General features: G+C 39.2%; 1 protein-coding gene across 1 annotated transcript in view; it reads right to left on the minus strand.

Annotated features, from left to right (window-relative positions):
* Positions 1–24,374, minus strand: part of LOC120542512 (caM kinase-like vesicle-associated protein) — an 807,007-nt gene that overhangs the window by 31,914 nt on the left and 750,719 nt on the right. Inside the window, exons 10-11 of the mRNA XM_039775025.1 lie at positions 20,867–20,945; positions 8,258–8,345 (exon numbers count right to left, since the gene is read on the minus strand). Coding sequence (XP_039630959.1) covers positions 8,258–8,345; positions 20,867–20,945 — 167 coding nt within the window. The remainder of the gene's footprint in view (positions 1–8,257; positions 8,346–20,866; positions 20,946–24,374) is intronic.

Here is a 24,374-nt window from a genome sequence, read left to right on the forward strand (position 1 = left end):
ACTTCTTGGGACCACGGTCCACTGCATCGTCTCTATTTCAGAGCGAAAATAGGAGCAAATGTGCAAGTGATGCAGGTCACGATAGCTGGCCGATTCCAGAAGATCACTTGAAACTGGTGTGACAGATTACGGGTTTTCTTGCACCCTTGTACCCTCGGACCACACGTCAGACACCAGATAAAAGTCCAAATAATTATTTATTATAATAAGTATGTGCACAAAACAGGCTCCTCTCCACAATACTCAATAACAAACAATAAACCTATCCTCCACTCCCAGACGCTTATCAATCAATCAATCAACATTTATTTATATAGCACATATTCATACAAAAAAATGTAGCTCAAAGTGCTTTACAAAATGAATAGAGAAATAGAAGACACAATAAAAGATAAACATAAGTCAACATTAATTAACATAGAATAAGAGTAAGGTCAGATGGCCAGGGTGGACAGAAAAAACAAAAAAAAAAACTCCAAAGGCTGGAGAAAAAAAATATAAAAAAAAAATAAAAAAATAAAATAGCTTAGCCACCCTGCCTCCCAACTCAGCTCGCCGTCTGGGAGCTCCCACAGTCCTTTTATACTCCCTGACCCGGAGGTGTTTCTGCCCAACAGTCCACAAGTCTTTATTCCTTCCGGGTCAGGGTAAATAGTCCTTTTCTTCAACCTGGAAGTCCGTCGCTCTTCCTATGACGAACCTCCGGGTCACAGGGCACAGAGAAGCCCTCGGTCCTCCCTGCAGCTCCCTCCTGTGGCCCCCATGGCATCCAGCAGGGCTGTGCATAAAAACCACATTGTCCATGATGCCCTGGTGGTCTTCTGGGGACCTCCATGCTGCAAGGAGGGCTCCACCTGGCGGCTTGGGGGTATTGGCTGGGATGAATGGCCGGCCATATCTTACAGTATTCCTCCCCCAGCGACGAATCATGATTCGGAGCGGCCAGCCCCGCGAGGGATGTCTTCCTCCAGGAGGAGTTGTTCGCTCTGGCGAAGTCCAGAAAACTTCTGGGAGAACCTTGGGGGAATATTATATAAAAAAGGATTTCTATTCCACGTCCTCCCAGGACAATTTCACCATCCATGTCCCGGTCAGCGGCATTCGTAGCACAGCCGCCTTCCTCCAGTGTGTATCCCTTTGCGAGTCTGGAAACAGTCTGGAAACTTCCGCTCCGCCCCTTTGTCCACTGAGGAGGGTTCCACGGCCGCCCCTGAGCTCTCAGCTCGCTGCTCAACTTTGTCAGGAGACCCCCTCTTTATTCTTGGGATCCCCTGTTTAATCTGGGGCTTGTCCACAGTTTGGGTCTCTCTATTAGTGAAAGAGAGCCCTTTTACTGTCTGCATGCCCTTTGATTTATTAATAACACGGGTCGGGGTCTTTAGGACCGAATCGCTCCGAGAGACAGCACCATCCAGCTGCTCCGGCATGACCGTCCCTTCCCCCGGCCACTCTGTAAACGTTCCAACCTCGTTTGTAGGGCACGTAGTGTACTGGCACCCGCTATTTATTAAAAGCGGGCCCGGTTTAAACTGCGTCCCTCTTGTTTTATATACGGTACGGGTTTCACATACCTGTACCGCCACATCATGATATATGGGAGGCTCCCCACCAAATCGCTGCACGTAATCCCTCAGCTTCTCCAACGGTGCTTTGGCTGCCACTCCCAATTCCCCGACGATCTTCTCAATGGTCGTCAGGACCTGTAAGAAACTACTTACGGGCTCGATCAAGCGCTCGAGTTCCCGCAAGTCAATCTTATTTTTTATTTCGACCAGCAAAAGACTTACTTCCTCGTCTGTCTTCTCTGCCGGCCGGGAGCCAATGAGCACGCCCGCTTCAGGCACGTGCTCTGATGGGTCTCGGGGAGGCTTCTGGGACTTGGAGTTCTCTTCACAGGTTGAGCATCGGGCCGCTTCTTTTAGCAGGCTGCGGTTTGTCTTTTTTTCTTTTATGACATCCCGAACAGCCATTTCCCGACCCTCCTTACCTTTTTGTGGGATGAGCGGCGCCTCGCTCGCCTCCCCCTTCCCCTTCGGAATGTCCGAGTCCGTTCCTTTGGGTTCGAAGGCGCAAACAGCGGGACGCGGTCCTCCTCCTTTCCAGCCTGCACCGGGTTTGTTGCCGTGTCCCTCCTCGGCTACCGTCACGCGGAAGTCGACTCCTAGGTGCTCTGGCTTCGACAGGAGCAGGCCGCCGTCTTTGGGGCAGTCTCCTTTTTCCCTCGGAGCCTCCAGGTGATCATCTCCAAGATACATGCACGGGACAAAGCGAGTAACAATAAAAGGATTTGTAATGTCGTTCCCGGCACGTACCTTAGAGTGATCGTTGCTTCCTGGAGGTTTCTCCGGACTTGTAAGGCCTCTCCTTGACTCCTCCCGAGCGTCGGCCATTGCACCTAAGGCACTCCCGCTGGCGTTGTCGCTTTGCTTGCCCTTCTTCTTTCTCATTACGGACTTGATAAAGGTGAGGTTGGCGATTTTACCTGTGTGTGTCGTGATGCTGTCTTCCCGGGGTATTCTGTCCACAGTAAAAAAAAAATTCCCAGGTCCTCTGCCAAACTGACGGCCAGAGAATCCTGCCAAGCTACGCCAACTGTGACAGATTACGGGTTTTCTCGCACCCTTGTACCCTCGGACCACACGTCAGACACCAGACAAAAGTCCAAATAATTATTTATTATAATAATTATGTGCACAAAGCACGCTCCTCTCCACAATACTCAATAACAAACAATAAACCAATCCTCCACTCCCAGACGCTTAGCCACCCTGCCTACAAACTCAGCTCACCGTCTGGGAGCTCCCACAGTCCTTTTATACTCCCTGACCCGGAGGTGTTTCTGCCCAACAGTCCACAAGTCTTTATTCCTTCCGGGTCAAAATAGTCCTTTTCTTCAACCCGGAAGTCTGTCGCTCTTCCTATGATGAACCTCCGGGTCACAGGGCACGAAGAAGCCCTCGGTCCTCCCTGCAGCTCCCTCCTGTGGCCCCCATGGCATCCAGCAGGGCTGTGCATAAAAACCACATTGTCCATGATGCTCTGCTGGTCTTCTGGGGACCTCCATGCTGCAAGGAGGGCTGCACCTGGTGGTTTGGGGGTATTGGCTGGGATGAATGGCCGGCCATATCTTACACTGGAAAAGGCCTTGCAGTCCGCGATTTCATCTACTTCTCGTGAGCGTGGAACATCGGCTGTAATAGCACTCACTGCTTCATCTACATGCACGAAAGCAGAAATGATCTGTCTAAACTGAAGGTAATGATTGCTTAGCTCAAGCAAGAGATAAAGAAAGATATAGAGAAAGAAATAAAGGGTATAAATTGTATTTTCAAGACAAGCGAGAAGAGAAACGAGAAGCTACGGCGGGAGCTGCAAGAGCTGTGGCAAGGTAATAAAGACTCGGAGAAACGCGTATATAATCACTTTGAGGCAGCCTTTAAAGGTATGCTGGAAAAAATTGAGGAGCACATTCAGGAAAATGTGTCTAAATTGAGAGCACTTACTGATCAGCTGGAAGACGTTAAGCAGACATTCACGACTCAAATTGAAATAGCTGAAAATTTTGCATCCACCGCTGATGGAAAAGCAACAGCTGTGAATTCTGAATACAAAAAACTTGGAGACAGACTTGCTGCTCTGGAAGATGGATGCAGAAGGATTAATATTAGAATTGAATTGAAGGTCTACCTGAGGATTGTGAAAGTCCAAACTCAGTGAAATTCATAGCTGAACTATTCTTCAAAATAATTGGAGAGGACTTCAAATCAGACAAAGAGATATTGGCAGCTTATCACATACAGGGATCAAACACATCTAAACCTAGAACATTTATTGTGCGCTTCGAGAAGTTACAATCTAAATTAAATGTAATGTCACTTCTCAGACAGAAATAAGAGATTATATTTAAAAATATCCTCATTCGTATTTTCCCTGATTTCTCACCCTCAACAGTTACTAAACGTGTCTCTTTTTATAATATTAAACAGCGCTTACGAAAAGCCAATATCAAATACAGCCTCTTGTATCCTGCCAAACTGAAAGTGGATATTCAAGGCAAATACTTAATATTTACCTCTACGGAGGAAACAGATAAAGTGTTAAGAAAGCTGATCCCGACACTTTCCTGAAATACGATCGTGAGTCGCACCCTGTCATGGCATCGTAAAGAAGATATCACCAGCTGTCTGATCTGCTTGCAATGATACTGGTACCATAATTATACATATTTTCCCTTCTCGGTCACTATCTTTTTATGTTTTAATTACAATTATACGCGTTTATGTATGTATGTGTGGAAGTAACTTTTTTTTCTCTTTTTATTATTCTAAAAGAAAACTGTTAAACATCATACCCTTGGTTTATTGTTGTTGTTATTATTGTAATAGGGTTTACTATTCTCATCCATGGCCACCTTTTAACACCATTCCCTGGGTTTACTATATTAACACTTCAAGACTGTTGTTTTTTATTTATGCTTATAGTATTTAGACTGTATCAGCAATAGATATCTCAATTCTAATCCTCATATGCCACTGCTGGGGGGCTTGTTTTGTTTTGCACATGCTCTGTCTCTAGGTATATCAGAGGACTGGGACTTTGTGAAGTGTGGTTTAGCCTCACATGGAGAGGCTAAATCGGGGTTGGGGGACTAGGGGAGAGAGAAAGAGAGCAAGTTATCTCTAATCTATCCTTTTAATCCTTATAATTATAATTACCAACATAACAATAGACTGCACGGCAATAACCCCTGGGAAAATTGGAAAGTAAGGTCAAAGCTGTCTCACTTTCGGTTAAAACTTCAAAATGACATCAAAAATTCAGAAAGTGTCTCCAAGATGGGACAGTTAAATTTGTGAAATGGAATGTTAAAGGCCTGAAGCACGAATTAAAAAGAAAGAAAGTATTCTCTCGCTTAATAGGTCTAAATGCTAAAATAGTATTCTTATTGGAGACCCACTTATTAAGCAAGGATCAGTTCTGGCTGCATAAAGACTGGACTGGCCAAATGTTCCATTCCAGCTTTACAAAAAAAACCCAAAACAACTAGAGGTGTGGGAATTCTTAGTCATAGAACAGTCTCATTTGTAGTATAAGATGTTGTATCTGATCCTGAAGGGAGATATGTGATTGTCATGGGTGATTTATTTAATTGTAAAGTAATTTTGATAAATGATTATGCACCCAATGTGGATGATTGGGACTTCATCTAAAATGTATTTGCATCCATTCTCAATGTGAACACTCACAAAATTATAATGGTTGGGGATTTTAATTGTGTTTTAAATCCAGACCTATATAGGTCTCCTGTCACAAGGGTGATGACATCTAACACTGCAAAGACAATTACACAGTTTGTAACCGACCACAACTTATCAGACCCCTGGAGATTTCTAAACCCAAATTTAAGAACATATTCCTTCTACTCACCAGTGCATCATTGCTACTCAAGAATTGATTATTTTTTTGTAGATAACAATTTCTTGCCTACGATTGATTAAATCCTGCAAGTATGATGGTATTTTTATTTCCGACCATGCCCCTGTGATCTTGGAGCTAACATCACTAAGCCCCACATACTCATCTCACAAATAGCGTCTTAGCCCACTTTTATTAGCAGAAGAGAACTTTACAGAATTTATATCAAAACAAATCATTTTTTTATAGAGACAAATATATCCTCAGAGGTCTCTGCAAGAATACTCTGGGAAACCCTGAAGACCTTCTTAAGAGGACAGATTATCTCATATATTTCCCACAGAGATAAATTGGAAACCAAGCAGGTATCAAAGCTAACCAGCTAAATTACTAGAATAGATCAAGAACATGCCAGGTGTCCAAGTGAGGCTCTTCATAGGAAAAGGCAGGCTCTGCATTCAGAGCTCAACCTCTTAACATCCAAAGAAACTGAACAATTCATTTTTAAATCAAGACATCATTACTATGAACATGGAGAGAAAGCTAATAAGCACTTAGCTTAACAAATCCACAAGCAAGAAGTTTGCAATGCAATCCAAGCAATTACCAACACGAACAGAGATAAAATCATTGACCATAAAAATATAATGCACACATTTAGAGACTACTATAAATCCTTATATTTTACTGAGCTTAAAGAAGGCAAGACACAATCTAATGCATTTCTGGATTCATTACAGATGCCACAAATAGATACTCTTATGGCAGAAGAATTGGGTAAACCTTTGGCAATGGCAGAATTATTAGATGCTATAAAGTCACTTCAGAGTGGGAAAGCAGCAATCCCCGATGGCTACCCTGCCAAATTTTATAAGAAGTTCTCCACTCAGCTAGCTCCCCTTCTATTAGCTACATTCACAGAAGCTAGAGACAATAAAATTCTACCTCTAACTTTTCGCCATTTTACATGTATGCAAACATTCAGCCGCACCAAACCTCCACTTACTGTACATTCCAAACTAAGTGGCTTAACTCTTTGTACCAGGACCAGCCTGTACTTCATCTGAAAACAAAGGTGCAAACCTGAGTTGACTTGACATCTTTACAGAGACATCTCTGTAACTTTTTCAGGGCCGAAGGTGCCTAGACACTCAAGTTCAAACAAAGAGCTAATAATTTAAGGATTTAAGGCACTGATTTTGTAACTGAAGTGACTTTAAACCAATCACAAGAGACTGAACATTTGTTCAAAACTAACTGCACTCATCTACCTGAACACTCTGTGTTCACACTCTCTCAAATGAAGTTAAGGGAAACTCTGAGGGATCTTCCAAGAGAGCTCTCCTGTCACTACCTAAAATGACCTCTTTCTGAAACGGACCTCTCCCAGAAACTAAAAAGCTGATCAGCTGCTCTTTTTTAGGGAAAATGAAAGCTGACAATCTCTTCTCTTTGTGGACCTTAAAGCTGAGACCATCTGTCAATCTGAGCCCAGTGTGGAGAGTTAAAGAAGAGAACTTCAGTATCTAAATTCTTGTGCCAGAATAAGTAATGCTTTTACCTATGAAGCTGCACTGTAGAATGCAAGCTGAGCATGTCACAAAGAGAAAGAGTGCACTTCAAAGCAAGAAGAATCCTCCACCTGGAGCAGCAACATCAGCAACTTCTCCACACAACATTGGACATCATCTTTAAAGATTTGACATCATGAAAGTGTTTATCCATGCAAAGCTACATTGTAACTCTAAATAGCAAGTAAATTGTTAGCCTTTTCTGTGTTCTGTGTTTGTCTGTCTTGTCTTATATGTCAATATGCATGCAGTTTATCATATTTCTATAATCCTTGTGTTTATCAATAAATTGCACTGTTCTGTTTTTAAAATGAGTGTGCTTCAGTTACTTTGATATAGGTCTAACAGTAATAGACCTCCTTGTACAACAGAGAAAGGTAAGGTAAATAAATTAGGACCCCTAATGAACTTAATTGATTACTGTCATTACTGAAGGCAAGACTTATAATTAATTAACCATGTTAAAACTCTTATTTCTATAGAAATAATTGGCTTTTAATTATGAAATTGGTTTGGAACAAAAGCTTGCTGGTACTGAGGTCCTGCAGGACTAAGCTGGAGTATAAAAATTTAATCTATGCACATATATTGTATATCACATTGAATAGATATTTCCATTCAAATCTATCAAAAGCTTTTCTGCATTCAGCCATTGTAAGACCTCTACCAGCTCAGTTACTATAGGACTATACACTATTTTACAAACCATTGAAGGTTCATTAATAGATGTTTACCATTAACAAATCTAGTTTGAGAGTGTGATATTATAGAAGGGAACATTTTCTCTATTTTTGTTAAAAACTTTTTCCATTGACATTATTGTTCAATAGAGAATCATGTCGTAACAGAGGGTTTTTTTTTAAAAAGCTTTTCACTGCCAGCAGCTCATTGGACAGGAGTTGGGGCAAAGGGGTTCTAGGATATACATAGCATTATATTTTTATACTGTATTTTGTAAGGTGAGTAAAAGGATGGGGGACTTCATCTATTAGTTAACAAACAGACCTTGTGAAGATAAACCCTGTGGGATATATATATTGTAGGTCATGTATTTCTTACTTTATGGTCTTCTACAATTCTGCCTCTGTTAAATGTTTTGTGTAATAAAACCATTTTTGAATTTGAGATGTGACCCATAACATTAGTTAATAAATAATTTTAAATTACTATAACAAATATTCATAAGTAAGAGATTTCTGCTTAGTTGCTTACAAGTTCTTTACTTATTAAACATTTCTGTATATTTAATTTAGCAAAAAATTCATTCTTACCCTCCATTTTGCTTTGGCAAAGTTTTTCTCAAATTGAGCACAAACTCCGGCCTTCAGATTTTTTTCCAAAGCTCCATTTCCCGCAATCCTGAAAAAAATAGTAGAATCTTAACTAGGAAAAGAAAATCCGAGCACATCTCTCCAGTTTTGATGTCACTACATTGGTTACCTGTGTCATTTAGAACTGATTTTAAAATACTGCTTATGGTTTACAAAGCCTTAAATAATCTCGCTCCATCCTATATTTTGGAATCCCTCTCACTTTACACTCCAAATTGTAAACTTAGATCTTCAAATGAGTATCTGCTTCAGGGATGTGGGTTGATTTGTTTTCGATCTTATTTTTGTAAAATTGATTTATTTCAATAAAATATTAAGCGCTGCTTATTATTCCAAGAGCTAAACTTAAAAGAAATAGTGAAGTGGCTTTCTGCTGTTAAGCACCTAAAATCTGGAATAGCCAATATGAATTTGCCAGGCTAATACGGTAGCGCACTTTAAAAAAACTGCTAAAAACTCATTATTTTAACATGGCTTTCTCGCAGCTTCATTTTAGTTTAATCCTGATACTCTGTATATGCATTTAACTATCAATATCATTCCGGGTGGCTCCTTAATCCGTACTAATCCCTACTTTCTCTTCTGTTTTTTTTCCAGTTTTCTGTGGTGGCAATCTGCCCCACCACCACCTAATCAAAGCACAGTGATGTCCCTACATTGGTGGATTAAAGGCCAGAAGTCCACATGACCGTCATTATCAACTTTTTCCATGAGAACCCTGAATACAATAAGGACTGATTGAGGTCATTTATGTTAGGTAGAATGCCTAGAGGGGGATGGGCGGTCTTGGTTTTTTCTGTCCTTCCTGGACATCGGACCATACTTTTATCCTATGTTAATTAGTGCGCCCTAATACTATTTTCTTATATTTTTTCTCTTTTTTGTCTTTCTTCATCATGTAAAACACTTTGAGCTACATCATTTGTATGAAAATGTGCTATATAAATAAATGTTGTTGTTGTTGAATGAGAACCCATAATTCACTTTGGATTATTCTGTTCAGCTACAATGGTAGATGCCTTTATATGCTGTCAGAAGATGCCAGATAATTCTAATGACTCACTAATAAATAATTACTTTAACTCATGTTTTTTTCTGTATTGCTAGGACCCTTACTCACAATCTACAACAGCCTATACTTCTGCCTTTTGTTTATTGCTGGGTATTGGATTACAAAAAGTGACCCATTTCTGCATTAGAACAACTTTTTGTCTAAGTTCATAAAACTGGACTATGCTGTTGTGACTGCTGGTTTCATTCAAAACACTCTACATTTAATCTTGTCATTTCTGATACACATGACATCATATGCATGCTTTGTCATTTACAATATTATAAAAGATAAACACCATGAACAAAATGATCACTCATTCAGATTTTGCAGGTTCTTTGCATGTTGTTTTAACTGATTCATAAAAATTATACAGTAAAAACAACTTAAGAAGTAGTCAAAGAATCAGCATTCTTATATTAAAAAAAATTAAGAAATTATCTGCCTTTGAAAGTTTTAATTTAAAGATAAAGCTCTTACACCTTTTAAAGAATATGTTCAGAATTGTGTACAATCATGGAATACGTTATTGTGACAGAGGAAATTATGTATTTTTTTATTATTAAAAAAATACACCTGTTGCAGGTCATTGGGGATAACAGTGCATGCAAAACATTGAATTTTGTGAAATATGTCTATTGTCAAGCTATAGATTTTCTTGACAATTGCCCTTGGCCTTGAGATTTCACTCTTAAAGTAAAACAGTGTATTCGTTCATATCCAGTCACACTTTTCTGAAATCACCAATTCACCTAATTTGCATGTTTCTGGGGAGGTGGAAGGAAATCCCCACGGTCACTCTGGGAGAAAATTAAACCTCCACAGAAAAATGGACAGGCATGAGATTCAAACTCAGGTCAATACCATATTCTATGTAAGAGCAAATCATCTCCACAATAGCAAGTTATCCTTTAAAGGGCACAAGTCTAGGTAGCAAGTATTAATACTGTAAAAATAATCAGAAACAGAATCACTTTTATTCATTAGTACAAAATGTACAGAAATTTAACTTGGTAGCTTTGGAGCTGCTTATACCATAGCACAGCTCATACAATAATGTAAATAACATAAGTTAAACAGCATATATAATTACCAGCTACAGAATACTGCAATTATAAGGGACATGTGCAAATGATTTGAAGGTGTAAGCATGTATACACACGCATACACATACATGTCCACATACTGCACATACATACACCTTTATAGACCTCACTGCACTCTGTAATTTATATTTAGAGTTTGCTAGCACAGTGTTTGATTGTTATTGGTAAAACTGAATCAGAACTGGTAGACTTTTTGCTTTTTTGTCTTGCAAACAACTTCCAGACATCATATTCCTTGATAGAAAAGGAATCAGAGGGGTGATGCTATTGTATAGAAGTGGCTGGTGTAAGAGCCACAGGACATGAAAAGCAAAAGGACTGCTGATACTCAGCTCCTGGTTGTTTTAGTTCTGCTCTAAAACTAACTTTGTTAGGGAAGGATGAATCTGAGTAAGCACTGGAATATGAATTTTCATAGTTAGTAACAAACTGAAGATCTCTCCATACAGAGGAACCATTGTTTGCTGAAAACTGGGTTTTGGGTTTCCATTTGGCATATTTTATTGAATTGTTTAGCCGATTCCCGGCTTATTTATCACCAGTTTTATGTGTTGTTTTATTTGCCTGACAAAGAATCCTTAGTTCCTTTGTCAACCAAAGCATTTCAAGGTTATAAATCATAAAGGTTTTGCTGGGAATACAGACCTTTTCACATAAGCTAATATAATGTGCTACAGTGTCAGTTAGCTCATGAATGTTTTCAGAAGCATTTTTTAAATCACTGCAATCCAACCAATCTAGCAATGTTTCAAATGACCAAAATGTCCATGAATGTATAGATTTTCTTTCAGGTTTAGCTGATTTTAGCCTCTGTTTACAAGCATTATATGATCACAATTAATGAGCGGTGCATGAGGCAAAGCCTTATATACATTCTCTATAGCACAACATTAGTGATCCAAGGCATTCTTGTCACTGGTGCAGCATTTGACAAACTGATTGTATCTGGGAAGCTTGATGATTAGGTTTGCATTATTAAAGTCACCCATCACTATAACTGGAGAATTAACATAACTGTTCTCTAAACTTGTGATATAATCTGCCAACTGCTGCTGCGCTTCATTTGCATTTGCATTTGCCTCAAGCTTGATATAAACTCCAGTAGGAATAATTGAAGACAATTCTCCAAGTGAATAGAAAGACTTGAAGTTAATAGCAAATAATTCCAGATTGCCAGAGCAGTGTAATTGCACCATTTTTCTTTATATTCACTTAATTTTACTATAGTCAAGCAGATGAAATTTGCACAACTTATTCAACAAATAACAAATAACTTCAAAATCAATCTTGAAAAAGAAAAACTCCAGAGAAAAAGAGATGAGAACCAAAAGCAGAGAAATAAATGAACACATACACACACAAAATCATTTCCCCTATACTGTATATGGCTTAATATTCCCAATCTAGTATTCTTAATCAATATATGTACTGATTGGAGACTGAGACATACTGAGAGTGAGACGTACTGCAAACAAAAGAGAAGTGGTTGAAGTTTTTGTGTTTTCTGTGGTGTGAGATTCATTAAAAAATACATTTTGCTCCTAAAAACCAATTAGGCACAAGTGGCTATAGGAACAGACAAATTAGTAAGAAATTAACTAGCAGTGGACATTCAGTAAGTGAGTTTTTCTAGATTGAACAGTTCTTGGTGGTCAGGAAAGTAGAGTAGCTTTTTTTAGTTTTACCATTTACGTTAATCATTTAATTTTGATAAAAAAAGAAAAGTTAAACAATTTTAATAATTCAAAGTCAAATTTTAATAGTGAAGCCAGTGCAATGCAAGTTCTGTTGGGCATTTTAGAGGATGGCTCAGACAAGCAAGTTTTCTATGAGGGCAACATCTGCAGGAGATGCCAACTGATCCAGCACTTTGAGTTCAGGGATGCTGAACTGGAGGAGGAGTTGGATGACCTGTGTTGAAGGAGAGAATTGGCGGACCTGGCCCAGGTTTTCTTTAGAGAGATAGTGTGCACGCCTTAGGTGAAATGGGTGGAGATTTGAGACCAGACAGCTAGAGACAGGTAGGTCACGGTCACAAGGGTGCACATTGTCCCAGGGCATCAGCCCAAAGAATTGGAAGTGTCAAACCATTTTCAGATCCTTGTGGAGATGGATAGTGTCTGAAGGTGAGGTAGTAGGCAGGTGTGAGGCAAAACCAGTTCCCAGTAAGAAAGAGATAGTGATATTTGGGGACTCAATCATTTTGGGGACTGAAGCATAGGTTTGCTGCAGAGATAGAGAGTCTCACATGGTGTGTTGTCTTTCAGGTTTGCAGGTGGGAGACCTCCCTGGAAGGGTTGATAGGCTCTTGGCCAGAGTAGAGGTGGATACAGTTGACATTGTCCATGTTGGAACAGATAACATATATAAGAGTAGTCTGTCAGTTCTGCAGCTCAAATCTAAGGAGTTATTTATCAGGGCTTAGAAGCAGAACTGACCATGTACACTTCTCCAAAGTTCTGCATGTGCCACACCCAAGTCTAGGTAAGACAAGAGAAGAGGAGGCCTAACACGTGGCTGAAATCAAATCTTGGTATAGGGAAGAAAGATAGAGGTTTATGGTGTATTGAGACTCCTTTTGGAACAGATGAGACTTGTTCTACTGTGGTGGATTACATCTGAACCAGAGGGGTACCAATATGTTGGGGAAGAGTATGAGAAGGGTAATCAAGGATTGTTAAAACTAGGGTATGGGGTGACAGGGAGTATAGGACAGGCCAGATTTAGAGTAATACATGATGGAACAAACAATAGAGTAAAAATAAAAATGTGGAGTAATGTAAATTCAAAAGTAAAATGAGTAACATATAAAAAATAGTTTGTCTTAACACTAGAATTCCTGAAGCCTACGAAAAAACTTGTAATCCCGGCACACCATAAATCCCTTCGCACTTCTACCATCAGTGTCTTTTGTTTTGTAAATGCGTCAATCAACAAAAGCAGCAAGTAGCCTGCTGTCCCATCCCCCGCCTTGACGGAGCTCCACTCTCCCAGCTCAAGCCAAGGCTCCTTATCTGCATGTGAGGTTCCTGGAGTTGTATAGGGTAAATAATACAGTATATCGTTATCTGGAATACATGCATTTCATGTATGTTCTATGTCTACAAAGATCTGGGTAAGAGTAGGATGAAAGGAAATGCGAGAAATGCAAGAATTGGTGAACACATACCTAAAGCAAAAACTTTTTGCATGTTATACTACAACTCAAAGAAACTGAATAACTCATACTTAAATCAAGACATCATTATAATGAGCATGGAGAGAAAGCTAATAAGATCTTAGCTCAACAAATCCACAAGCAAGAAGTTTGCAATGCAATCCCAGCAATCACCAGCACAAACGGCATATATGTTTGGACAAAACCCAAATTGATTGCATTACTTTTTTATTTTAATAATTAATAATAAATATTATTAAATGAATAAATACAATTGAATTGGATGAAGAAGTGCACCACAATGGTGGATGAGTAGATTAAGCACAGAAGTTTAAATTTAAAGCTTAGGTTAGCAAAAACTGAAAAAGATTAAATTTAAGAATACAGTAATCCCTCCTCGATCGCGGGGGTTGCGTTCCAGACCCCCCCGCGATAGGTGAAAATCCGCGAAGTAGAAACCATATTTTTGTGTGGTTATTTTTATATATTTTAAGCCCTTATAAACTCTCCCACCCTGTTAACATTATTAGAGCCCTCTAGACATGAAATAACACCCTTTAGTCAAACGTTTAAACTGTGCTCCATGACAAGACAGAGATGACAGTTCTTTCTCACAATTAAAAGAAAGCAAACATATCTTATCTTCAAAGGAGCGCCGTCATAAAGGAACGCGTCAGGAGCAGAGAATGTCAGAGAGAGCGCTCGCAAAGAAAAGCAAACAATCAAAAAATCAATACATGCTTTTAAGTATACAGAAGCACCGCGATAAAGCGGCATTTTGTAGAGGAGCGTCCGTGTCCTCTGTGCAAACAGCCCCTCTGCTCACACCCCCTCCGTCAGGCAGAGAGAGCGAGAAAGATAGAGAGAAGCAAACAAGCATGGCGCGGGAAGCATATCTTATAGCATTGAGGAGTTTTAGTTAATATGCAATACATGCTCTGATTGGGTAGCTTCTAAGCCATCCGCCAATAGCGTCCCTTGTATGAAATCAACTGGGCAATCAAACTGAGGAAGCATGTAACCTAAATTAAAAGACCCATTGTCCGCAGAAAGCGGCGAACCAGTGAAAAATCTGTGATATATTATGTTTAGATGTGCTTACATTTAAAATCCGTGATAGAGTGAAACCGCGAAAGTCAAAGCGCGATATAGCGAGGGATTACTGTATTACAAATGGGCCTTCTTCAGGTAACAACTCAGTGGTTACAATCTACAGATGTTCTGTAGCAATTAAAGTAAATTAAGCCTTGCAGGTTGAAAGTATCAGTGTCCTGCACAATCCAAAGGCAATAGGAAACTGGAAGAAACTCTAATAAAAAGAGATCTGGTAAACCCAAAATCACAACCCAATCAGAAGACAAGTTTGTGAAGGTCACCAGCCTGCATGATAGGCGCCTCACAATACAACAGCTTCAAGAACAGCTTCAAGTGCAGCTTAACTGTGGTTGTAAAAAGCAAGTCTTAGTTTCTACTGTGTAGAGGAGACTTTGTGTTGCAGGTTTTGACGGGGTGAGTGGCAGTAAGAAATTAATTCCTTAAAGGAGAAAATAAGATCTTGACATACAGTACCAGCTGTGGACTATTGATTCAGACTAGAACATTGGACATCTCTGGGTCCACAGCTCTTAAGGGTGATCCTCCAATTAGCTGTGAACCACCCACTTTCACTGAGATAGTACAGGTGGTGAACTAGCTAAGGGTAGGGAAGGCTGCAAGGATTTGTGGTATTGGGGTGAATTGTGGTAAGGCTGCCCTCCTGGCACTGCAAGCAATCTTTGCATTTGTTTGGGAGACTGGTGTCATCCCAACTGACTGGAAAATGGGATTTGTCATCCCTATCTGGAAAGGGAAGGGTGATCACCTGGATTGCAGCAACTACAGCGGGATAACACTGCTCTTGGTTATGGATAAGGGCCTTGCTAGTGTCATCCTCAATAGAATCTTTGATCACTTGCTCACCTACCAGAGTCCATGGCAGTCTGGCTTTTACACTTTAAACGTGAATATTGGCAGTTTCTTTGCAGCCTTTATCGATTTACGTAAAGTGTTTGACTCAGTGGATTGAGCTACCTTGTGGGACATTCTGAGACTTTGCGGGATCCCCTCAAAGTTGCTGGATGTCATGGCCATTATGTACACTGGTACTGTGAAAGTAAAGGCAGAACCTCTGCCTCCTTCCCAGTTCTTTCTGGGTTTCATCAGGGGTGTGTTCTTGTTCCTACCCTGTTCAATGCTTGCATTAACTGGGTGTTGGAAAGGGTTTTGGGGTTCAGTGACGGTGGGACATCTGTTGGTGAAGATTCATTGATCTTGATTTTGCTGACAATGCTGTGATCTTTACGGAATCACTGGAGGCTCTGATCGGAGCTATCAAGAGAATGAGTGAGGAGTCTGAGTGTCTAGGCTTGCAAATGTCTTGGATAAAAACCAATATCCAGGCCTTTAATGACCTCTTGGGCATAGCCATGAGCAGTGTGTCTGTTTATGGAGTGTCAACAATGTCGACAGGTTTACTTACCTCAGCAGTGACATTCTCTGGTCACCATTCCTATGAATATGGAAAATAGATTGGGACAGTGTGTGGGATCATGAGGTTACTGGAAAGTGGTGTGTGGTGCTCCCTATATTTTTGCATATATTGATTCTCTAAAAAGACAATAAAAAACCACCTAAAAACCTTGAAAATAGTCTGAGTGATGTTCTGCTCTTCCTTCATGAATTTTAAAATACATTGCCAGAACATTTTCAAGGCTGCCTGACAATCATCCTCTTACACAAAGACTTTTGCTAGGCCACAGCTACATCTACCATCATTCTGGCACTTCAGCACCTCTTAGTTATATCCAGAGACCCTCCTACTAACACTAAATAGATGATCTTTTTCTTTAAAGTTTACAAACTCCCAGAAGGAAATACTGCAGGATTTTATTTCTATTGCAGACCAAGCCTGTGTATGTTCATCTATTTGTGTCAGTGTCCAGGGTTTTATAACTTGTATATTTGCCGCCCAGTAATAAAACTGAAAGTTAGATAGAGCCATGCCACCTTCTGCCTTAGGTGTTTGTAGGTAGCTCTTTGGATACGTGGATGTTTTCAATTCCAAATGAAATAAGTTATGGTTAAATCTAATTTCTTAAATGATTTATTGATGTACTGTATATTGGAATGTTGTGAAATAGAAAAAGAAGCTTAGGGAGGATATTCATCTTAACAATTTTAAATCTTCCAGCTAAAGTGAGATGAAGCTTAGGCCATCTATGCAAGTCTAGCTTGTTTTTCCATTTAGATATCAAAATTTTGTTGATAAAGAGTTTTATGTTTACTTGTGATGTTTACACCTAGGTATTTAAACTGATCTGCGATAATAAAAGGGAAGGTGTCCAATCTAATATTGTGTGCTTGAGAATTCACTGAAAAGAGCACACTTTTATTCAAATTAATTCTGAGACCAAACATTTTTTGAAATTCTGATAGTATTGTTAGGACTGCAGGCACAGCATTTTGTGGATCTGATATATATAGTGCCATATCATCTACATATAGAGAAATTTTCTGTTCAAATCCTTCTCTGATAATCCCCTTTATCTCATATGCATTTTGAAAGTGAACTGCCAATGGCTCAATGGCGATTGCAGAAAGCAGTGGTGATAAGGGGCATCCTTGTCTGTTACCACTTTCTAGTTTGAAGTAGTATGAATTAACGTTGTCAATACAAACTGAATCTTCTGGACTGGTATACAGTAGTTTGATCCATGCAGAAATGTTCGGACTAAACCCAAATTTCTCCCATATAGTGAAAAGGCAGTTCCATACAACCATATGAAATGCTTTTTCTATTGTACATCCAACAATAATAATATCTCCAGGGTGTTAGACTTTGTGGGTGAATATATTACATTACACATGAGTCAAAGATTGGAAGCTAAGTGTCTGCCTTTAATAAATCCAGTTTGGTCTTGTGATATCACCGAAGGAAGAGCTTTCTCAATGAAAGCATATTCAGGCCTGGCCAGTACTTGGATGAGAGACCATCTAGGAAAAGCTTGGGACGTGTTGGTGAGGCCAACAGGGGGTGTTGACCCTGTGGTCTGAATGTGGATTCCAATGCCCTAGTGCAGTGATGGGGACACTGTCCTGTAAAAATGGTGCCATCCTTTGGATGAGACATAAAATCTAGGGTTTGACTGTCTGTGGTCATAAAAAATCCTTGGGAATCCTTCGTAAGTGTGTATCCCGACGTTCAGGCTAATTTGCCACCACTACCTAGTCAATGTGACCGCCTAATTATCCCCTGTCACTGGTTGGCAATCCCTCTCACCACTTCACCACCTAACAGTTAATGTGTGTTGAGTGTACTAGCACAAAACTGGCTGATGTTGTATCATCTAGGTGGATGCTACATATTAGTGGTGGTTAAAGTGGCTCCCCACGCAGTGAAGTGCTTTGAGAAGTGAAAAAAAATCATATAAATATAAAGAATTATTATTATTATTATTAAGTGCTTCCCTATGAATACCCCTGCCAGGGTACAGGGATGGAGAGTCAACATTCAATATTCAATGCAGAGTCAACCCTGGCTGTGCAATAGTGGATATTTATTGCATATGGAAAGATATTTGACTCATAATTTTTGGAAGTTCTGTTTACATAAGCTTTGTGCACTTGGAAAAGCCTTGAGACTGTATACTCCATGATATCTTATGAAGGTGGTAGAAGAAAATGTATTTTCATGAATGCTGCTGGGTGCCATTTGGTCCCACTATTAGCAAAGCAAGGGATGTGCTTATATAATTGGTTTTAAGTTGAGTCCTGTCATTAACCAGCTTGGGACTCTAGCTAGTTATATTTTTTCTTTTCTCCTATTTCTGATTTTCACACACAATATTAATTTGTAAGTATTTGGTTTAGTAACATAACTGAATTCTGCTGTTTGAGAATGAGATTCACCTTATTAGACTTCAATCACTAATGCACACTACATTGTGAGGTAGTCATGATTAAAATTCGCAGCTCCAAATCTGAGACTTTAGTCTTTTCCCAAAAAACCTGGTGGATAAGGTTTGAGCAGCTACACATATGGAGTTTACATATGTAACTTAGTTTAAAAGGCTTTTTTACAAGTGATGCTGGAAGTAATTGCAAAATTAATCTATGAATCAGTACAGCAGTAATAGCACAAGAGTGTGAGTATAGCTAGTGAATTTGTTCAGGTTTGTAGATGTGCATCAGACTCTAGTTGTGAAGTTAAGTCATTGATAGGAGCTTTCAGTTTGCTGGTCAGTTAGACTCTGGGTAGTGACGGAAAAAATGAAACTTTAAGCACAAAGAGGCAAAATGAGATTCAGCTCCCTTTAACTGTCTTATGTCAGTTCATGTACTTTACATAGGGGGTTACAATTTCACATCAACTCAAGGAAGCATTGAAACTCAATTTTAATAATAATCTGGAGTATGTTAAGCAAGATCTTAATAACTGGGCTCATCTTCACCTAATGTTACATTAGAAATATGTGTTGTTAGAACAACAATTCCTTTGGAGTTCAAAAGCACATGGGGTTCAAACCATGTCCAATTTTCAGATTTAATAAAGAGCAATGAACATCTGTATGTTGAAAGCTTATCTAGAATTTGATTAGTAATGAATCATCATTTGCATCACCATCTTCAGAAAGAAGATCCTGTACTAAATCTTTGTACAGATGTGATATCTAAATATTTTTGTAAAAAGTGTAGTAAATCAATGATTCAACACTTACTACATTTTTTGCATCATTACAAGAGACACCAGAATGAAAGGGTGCTACTGTCAAACACAGTTTAACAAACTAGTTATGCTTTTCTACATTCTTTAGAATACATTGTATTTACTGCTTGGGAAATGCATGGCATTGAGACCTTGTCATGCTAGTACATCAATAACATTAAATATCTGCATCCTTTGGAGTGCTTCATCTCCATTATACAATAATTTATCACCACACCATTTCTTACATTATCTGAAATTTGGAGACATCTGTATTAACACCTTCATCTACTTTTCCAACCACTTTCTATTATTTATTATAGAAGATTTATTGTGTACTAGTAACAATTGAAGTGTCTGAAGACTATATTATGAGTTCTATATTATACCCTATCTTCCAGATAATCTGAAACAGTTTTGAGAATAGGAAGTTACATATACTGTAGATTCTTCAATATCAAATGAAGCTCCAACCATACATCTATTATCCAACCTGCTATATCCTACCTACAGGGTCACAGGGGTCTGCTGGAGCCAATCCTAGACAACACAGGGTGCAAGGCAGAAAACAAACCCCAGGCAGGGCACACACACCAAGGACAATTTAGAACTGCCAATGCACTTAACCTGCATGTCTTTGGACTGTGGGAGGAAACCCACGCAAACACAGGGAGAACATGCAAACTCCACACAGGGAGGACCCGAGAAGTGAACCTGGGTCTCCTAACTGCGAAGCAGCAGCACTACCACTGCTCCACCGTGCTGCCCTCAAATGAAGTTCAACCCTAAATTCTTCCTCACTCTGTACAAGTTTTTTATTCATCTTAAACTGTATGTTCCTCTCAACTTATACTGTCAAAAATAAACATTAAATTGTAGATGATTTCAAGCATCTGTCTCCCATGGCTGGCTATGTCCCATTAAACCTTATTGGTCTAACATTTGCAACAAATTATCATATCCTCAGGATCAGCAGAAATCTTAATCTTGTCATAACATTTTTGGAGTAACTCTGAATAAAACTCAACAGCTTATTGATCAGTCTATCATAGTAATATATACTACAATCCCTGATCACTCCATTATTTTGCTTAATTTTATTAATCTAAAACCATTTACAAAAGTTCAATGGAAATTTAGGTATTGTACTATAATACTTAAAAATAAAGAAAGTTAAATTTACACTTTGAGCAACGATACAAACATTTGTAGACACATGTTAGTCTCTGATTAATGCCACCCTCAACTGGCAATCAATAGACATGTATAAGTCTAAATTTGGAACAGCTCAAACTTTTACTAAACCTCTTCTTACTATAGTTCCTTCTGCTTTCTTCTGTTTGGTAGGGATAAAGGATTTAAATATAAAATTTACACAGAGCACTTAATACATTGGTTTGGGGTTAGTAATTTTGTTGTGTTGTATTGATGAAAAATACAAGCATGTGCTTCTACATACTAACATAACAAGTCATTAAATGTCACATCTTACCATTCATGCCATAAAGCATCTTGTGCAGTAATCCTCAACATAGGGTCCACTTCCATAAGGCGACAAACCAGTTCCTTGGCTATGAAAAGAAAATTGAGAAATCTTAGTGATTGTTACACATGCATAATATCAAGCATTACATTATAAAAATCTATTTTGATTATTAATGATCAAAGTAATACTTCTTGAACAGATTTGACAAGAACAGACTTTCACAGCAATTACAAGTCTTCTGCAATCATTTTAATAGTAAGTGCTACTGACTAAACACACAGGAAGCATTTGTGGTGAGTGTCTTACATTCTTTGGCACTGTTACTGTATATCTAAGGTATGTGAGCTTAAAAGAGATATTTGTATTTTATTTAGTGCTACTTTTGAAATCTTGATATAAAATATTTTTCAAGAAATTCCACTTTGAATTCTACATTTGATCTCAAGTTGACCAAGGGAGCTGGTGTCTGCACTGAAAGCAGTGATGTTATGGGGGATGACTGTGACAAGAAAAGTCCAAATTGCCTAATTACATTATTTATAGTATTAGCTGGAAACTGTGACTAGCTGGTAAAATGTTTATTTTTAAAACAAATAATTTTTATGCTTGTTTAATTTTAGAGTGATTGGTATTGTTATGGTTCAAATTATTATACACATTTGGTAAGTTGCAGTGTGCCTGAGACAGTACCATACTAGCTGCAGATCAAGACCAGACTACATAGTATGGAACTAAGAAGAGACGATCCTCAGGTCTAAGTGCTGCTGCAGTGAGCAGTGGAACAAAGTCAATACCAAGTTTAACTAATTTGCAGCTAGTCTTGTGTTTGTTTTGTGTTCCTCCTTGGTTTGGACAGCTGCTTTATCATTAAACACTAGAATTACCAGAGCCTACAAGAAAACTTGTAAATCTGGCCCACATTAAATCCGTTCGCACCTCCCCGTCAGCGTCTTTTGTCCCGTAGATGTGCCGATTAAGACAAGCAGCAAGCAGCCTGCTATTCTATTCCCCCACCATCACAGAATGTGCACAAAGTTCTCCCAGTTCATGCCTTGTTTGATTATCTGGGAGTGAAGTGCTGGAGTTTTAGAGTGGAAATAATAGATCGTTATTTGGAACACATGCATTTCATGTGTGTTCCATTTCTACAGTAATCTGTGTAAACACATTGTTAAAACAGAAACTTTTTCATATTTTAGTAATAAATGTTACAAAATGTAGGCATAAACTATAGAATGTGTGAAACCTGAAGTCCAAAGATCAAATAAACACTTTCACAAAAGGTTCAAGGAAATTAGAACAGTCTCTGTGGCGTAGCGGTAGGATTTGCTGACTTATATTTAAGATTCCCCGGTTCAATCCTGACTGTTTACTGTTTTCAGTAGTGAACTGCTGTTATTGCTAATATTATACAGTACACACATACATTTGGTTTTTTCGTAAACTCTGGTAATTCTAGTGTTAAGCAATCAACTATTAAAACACTTAACGGTCACAGGAAGGGAACCTTTAGCATTAAGTCTGCAGCTGATAAAAAACAGGAAACCTGATTAAACAGGCAACTGTTCAAACATTTACAGGGACAATTCAAGCCTTTTTTTAAAATGACATTGGAAAATACATGTCTCCTACATTTTAAAATCATGCAATTAAAACAATCTTCTAATGAACAGGGGTGGCGCAGTGGTAGTGCTGCTGCCTTGCATTAAGGAGACCTAGGTTTGCTTCCCAGGTCCTCCCTGAATGGAGTTTGTGTGTTCTCCCCATGTCTGCGCGGGTTTCCTCTGGGTGCTCCGGTTTCCTCCCACAGTCCAAAGACAGCAGGTTAGGTGCATTGGCGATCCTAAATTGTACTTGGTGTGTGTGTTCTGTGGTGGGCTGGCACCCTGAATCCAGCAGACTCCCGTGACTCTGTGTTAGGATATCACGGGTTGGATAATGACTGACTGAACAGGCATACTTTACCATTGACCATTAACACTAGAATTACCAGAGCCTACGAAAAAACATTTTCACAAGAATAACACAATTGCGCTTTTATTCAAAAATATAACTGCAGAAACAAAAAGCCGCCTAAATATGCGACATTGACAGCACTGTGTTGTAGCTGCCTCTGTGGTTCAATAGACTCAGCCCCGCTTGGGAATCAAAAGGTCACGAGTTCGATTCTGCGCCCCTCTGTTTTGAGAAGTAAACTGCTCTTAGTCTTACTGTTTTAAAATAAAAGCATACATTTGATTTCAGTCTGTAACAGCCGGTGCAATTTATGATCCTTGTAAAGGTTAGCTTTTTTTTTTTTTTAATTCACTTTTCATTCTCTCAGTCGCGTTCAGAATCAATCCATACAACCCCATCTGACACGGCTGTTTTCACTAAAGACGCGCTATAGCTCTGCAGTGTACCATGATGCATACTAACGCCAAACAACCCCCGGGTTCTGACACACAAACGCTGGCAAAGCTGCTTTCTTCGTATCTCACTGTCACTTGCTTTTCTTTTTATTCAGTTTTATTGAGTGTTCCTGCCAGTCCCCGCATGTTGCTATATGCTGTTTCTTTTGTACTCCAGGACATGCAGAGGAAAGAATGGTAAAGACCAGTAACTTCTGCGCTATATGCAATCATCAGACACTCCCCATCTGCCCGTGTCGTTCAAACACAGGAACATATATTGGTGTAAAAGTATAACAAAAGTGCACTTTTTCCATCGCCTTTTCCTGTAAGAAGCAATGTCTCTCTATGCTGTGGTTTCTATTACACACCTGAAAGAAAGAGACAATATATGTGAAAATATAATCGCACTAATGCAATATTATTTGAAAAAGAACAGCGTCAGATCGGGTGTGAATTTATGCAGGAACTGGAAATTCTCTGATGCGGGACCTTCCCCCAGGGAAGAAAGTACAGTGTCAGGTGCTCATTCAGTGTAATAGAAACCATAGCACAGAGAGGTGTGTACACGGCAACAAGTAAATGTAGGAAGGACGGTTCTTGGGTGTGTTAACTGTTAATATTTGAATGTGATGATTTTATATAGCACAGAATGAAAATCTGCACTTCTTAGCATTGCACCATGCAAGCTGTCGTATCAATAGCCTACTGTAACTTGCTTTCTTTTTTCTTCGGTTATACAGGTAGTTTTGAATAAAAGTGCACTTGTTTTGTTTGCGAAATGAAGTGTCTGCGTGCACTTTTCGTGGCATTACACGTATTTTTGAGCATGCCCGTTTGAGCAGTATAAAAGTATTGAAAAGTATAAAAAAACAACGGGCAGATGGGGAGTGTCTGATGATTGCATATAGCGCCGAACTTACTGCTCTTTACTATTCTCTCCTCTGCGTGCCCTGGAGTACAAAAGAAACAGAATACAGACGCTATAGCTCTGCGTTGTACCACGATGCATACTAATGCCCCCCCCCAACCGGTTCTGACACACAGACGCTGGCAAAGCTGCCTTCTTCTTATCTCACCGTCACTTGATTTTCTTTTTATTCAGTTTTATTGAGTGTTCCTGC

This window comes from Polypterus senegalus, chromosome 13, assembly GCF_016835505.1.
Source record: "Polypterus senegalus isolate Bchr_013 chromosome 13, ASM1683550v1, whole genome shotgun sequence".
NCBI classification, from domain to species: domain Eukaryota; kingdom Metazoa; phylum Chordata; class Cladistia; order Polypteriformes; family Polypteridae; genus Polypterus; species Polypterus senegalus.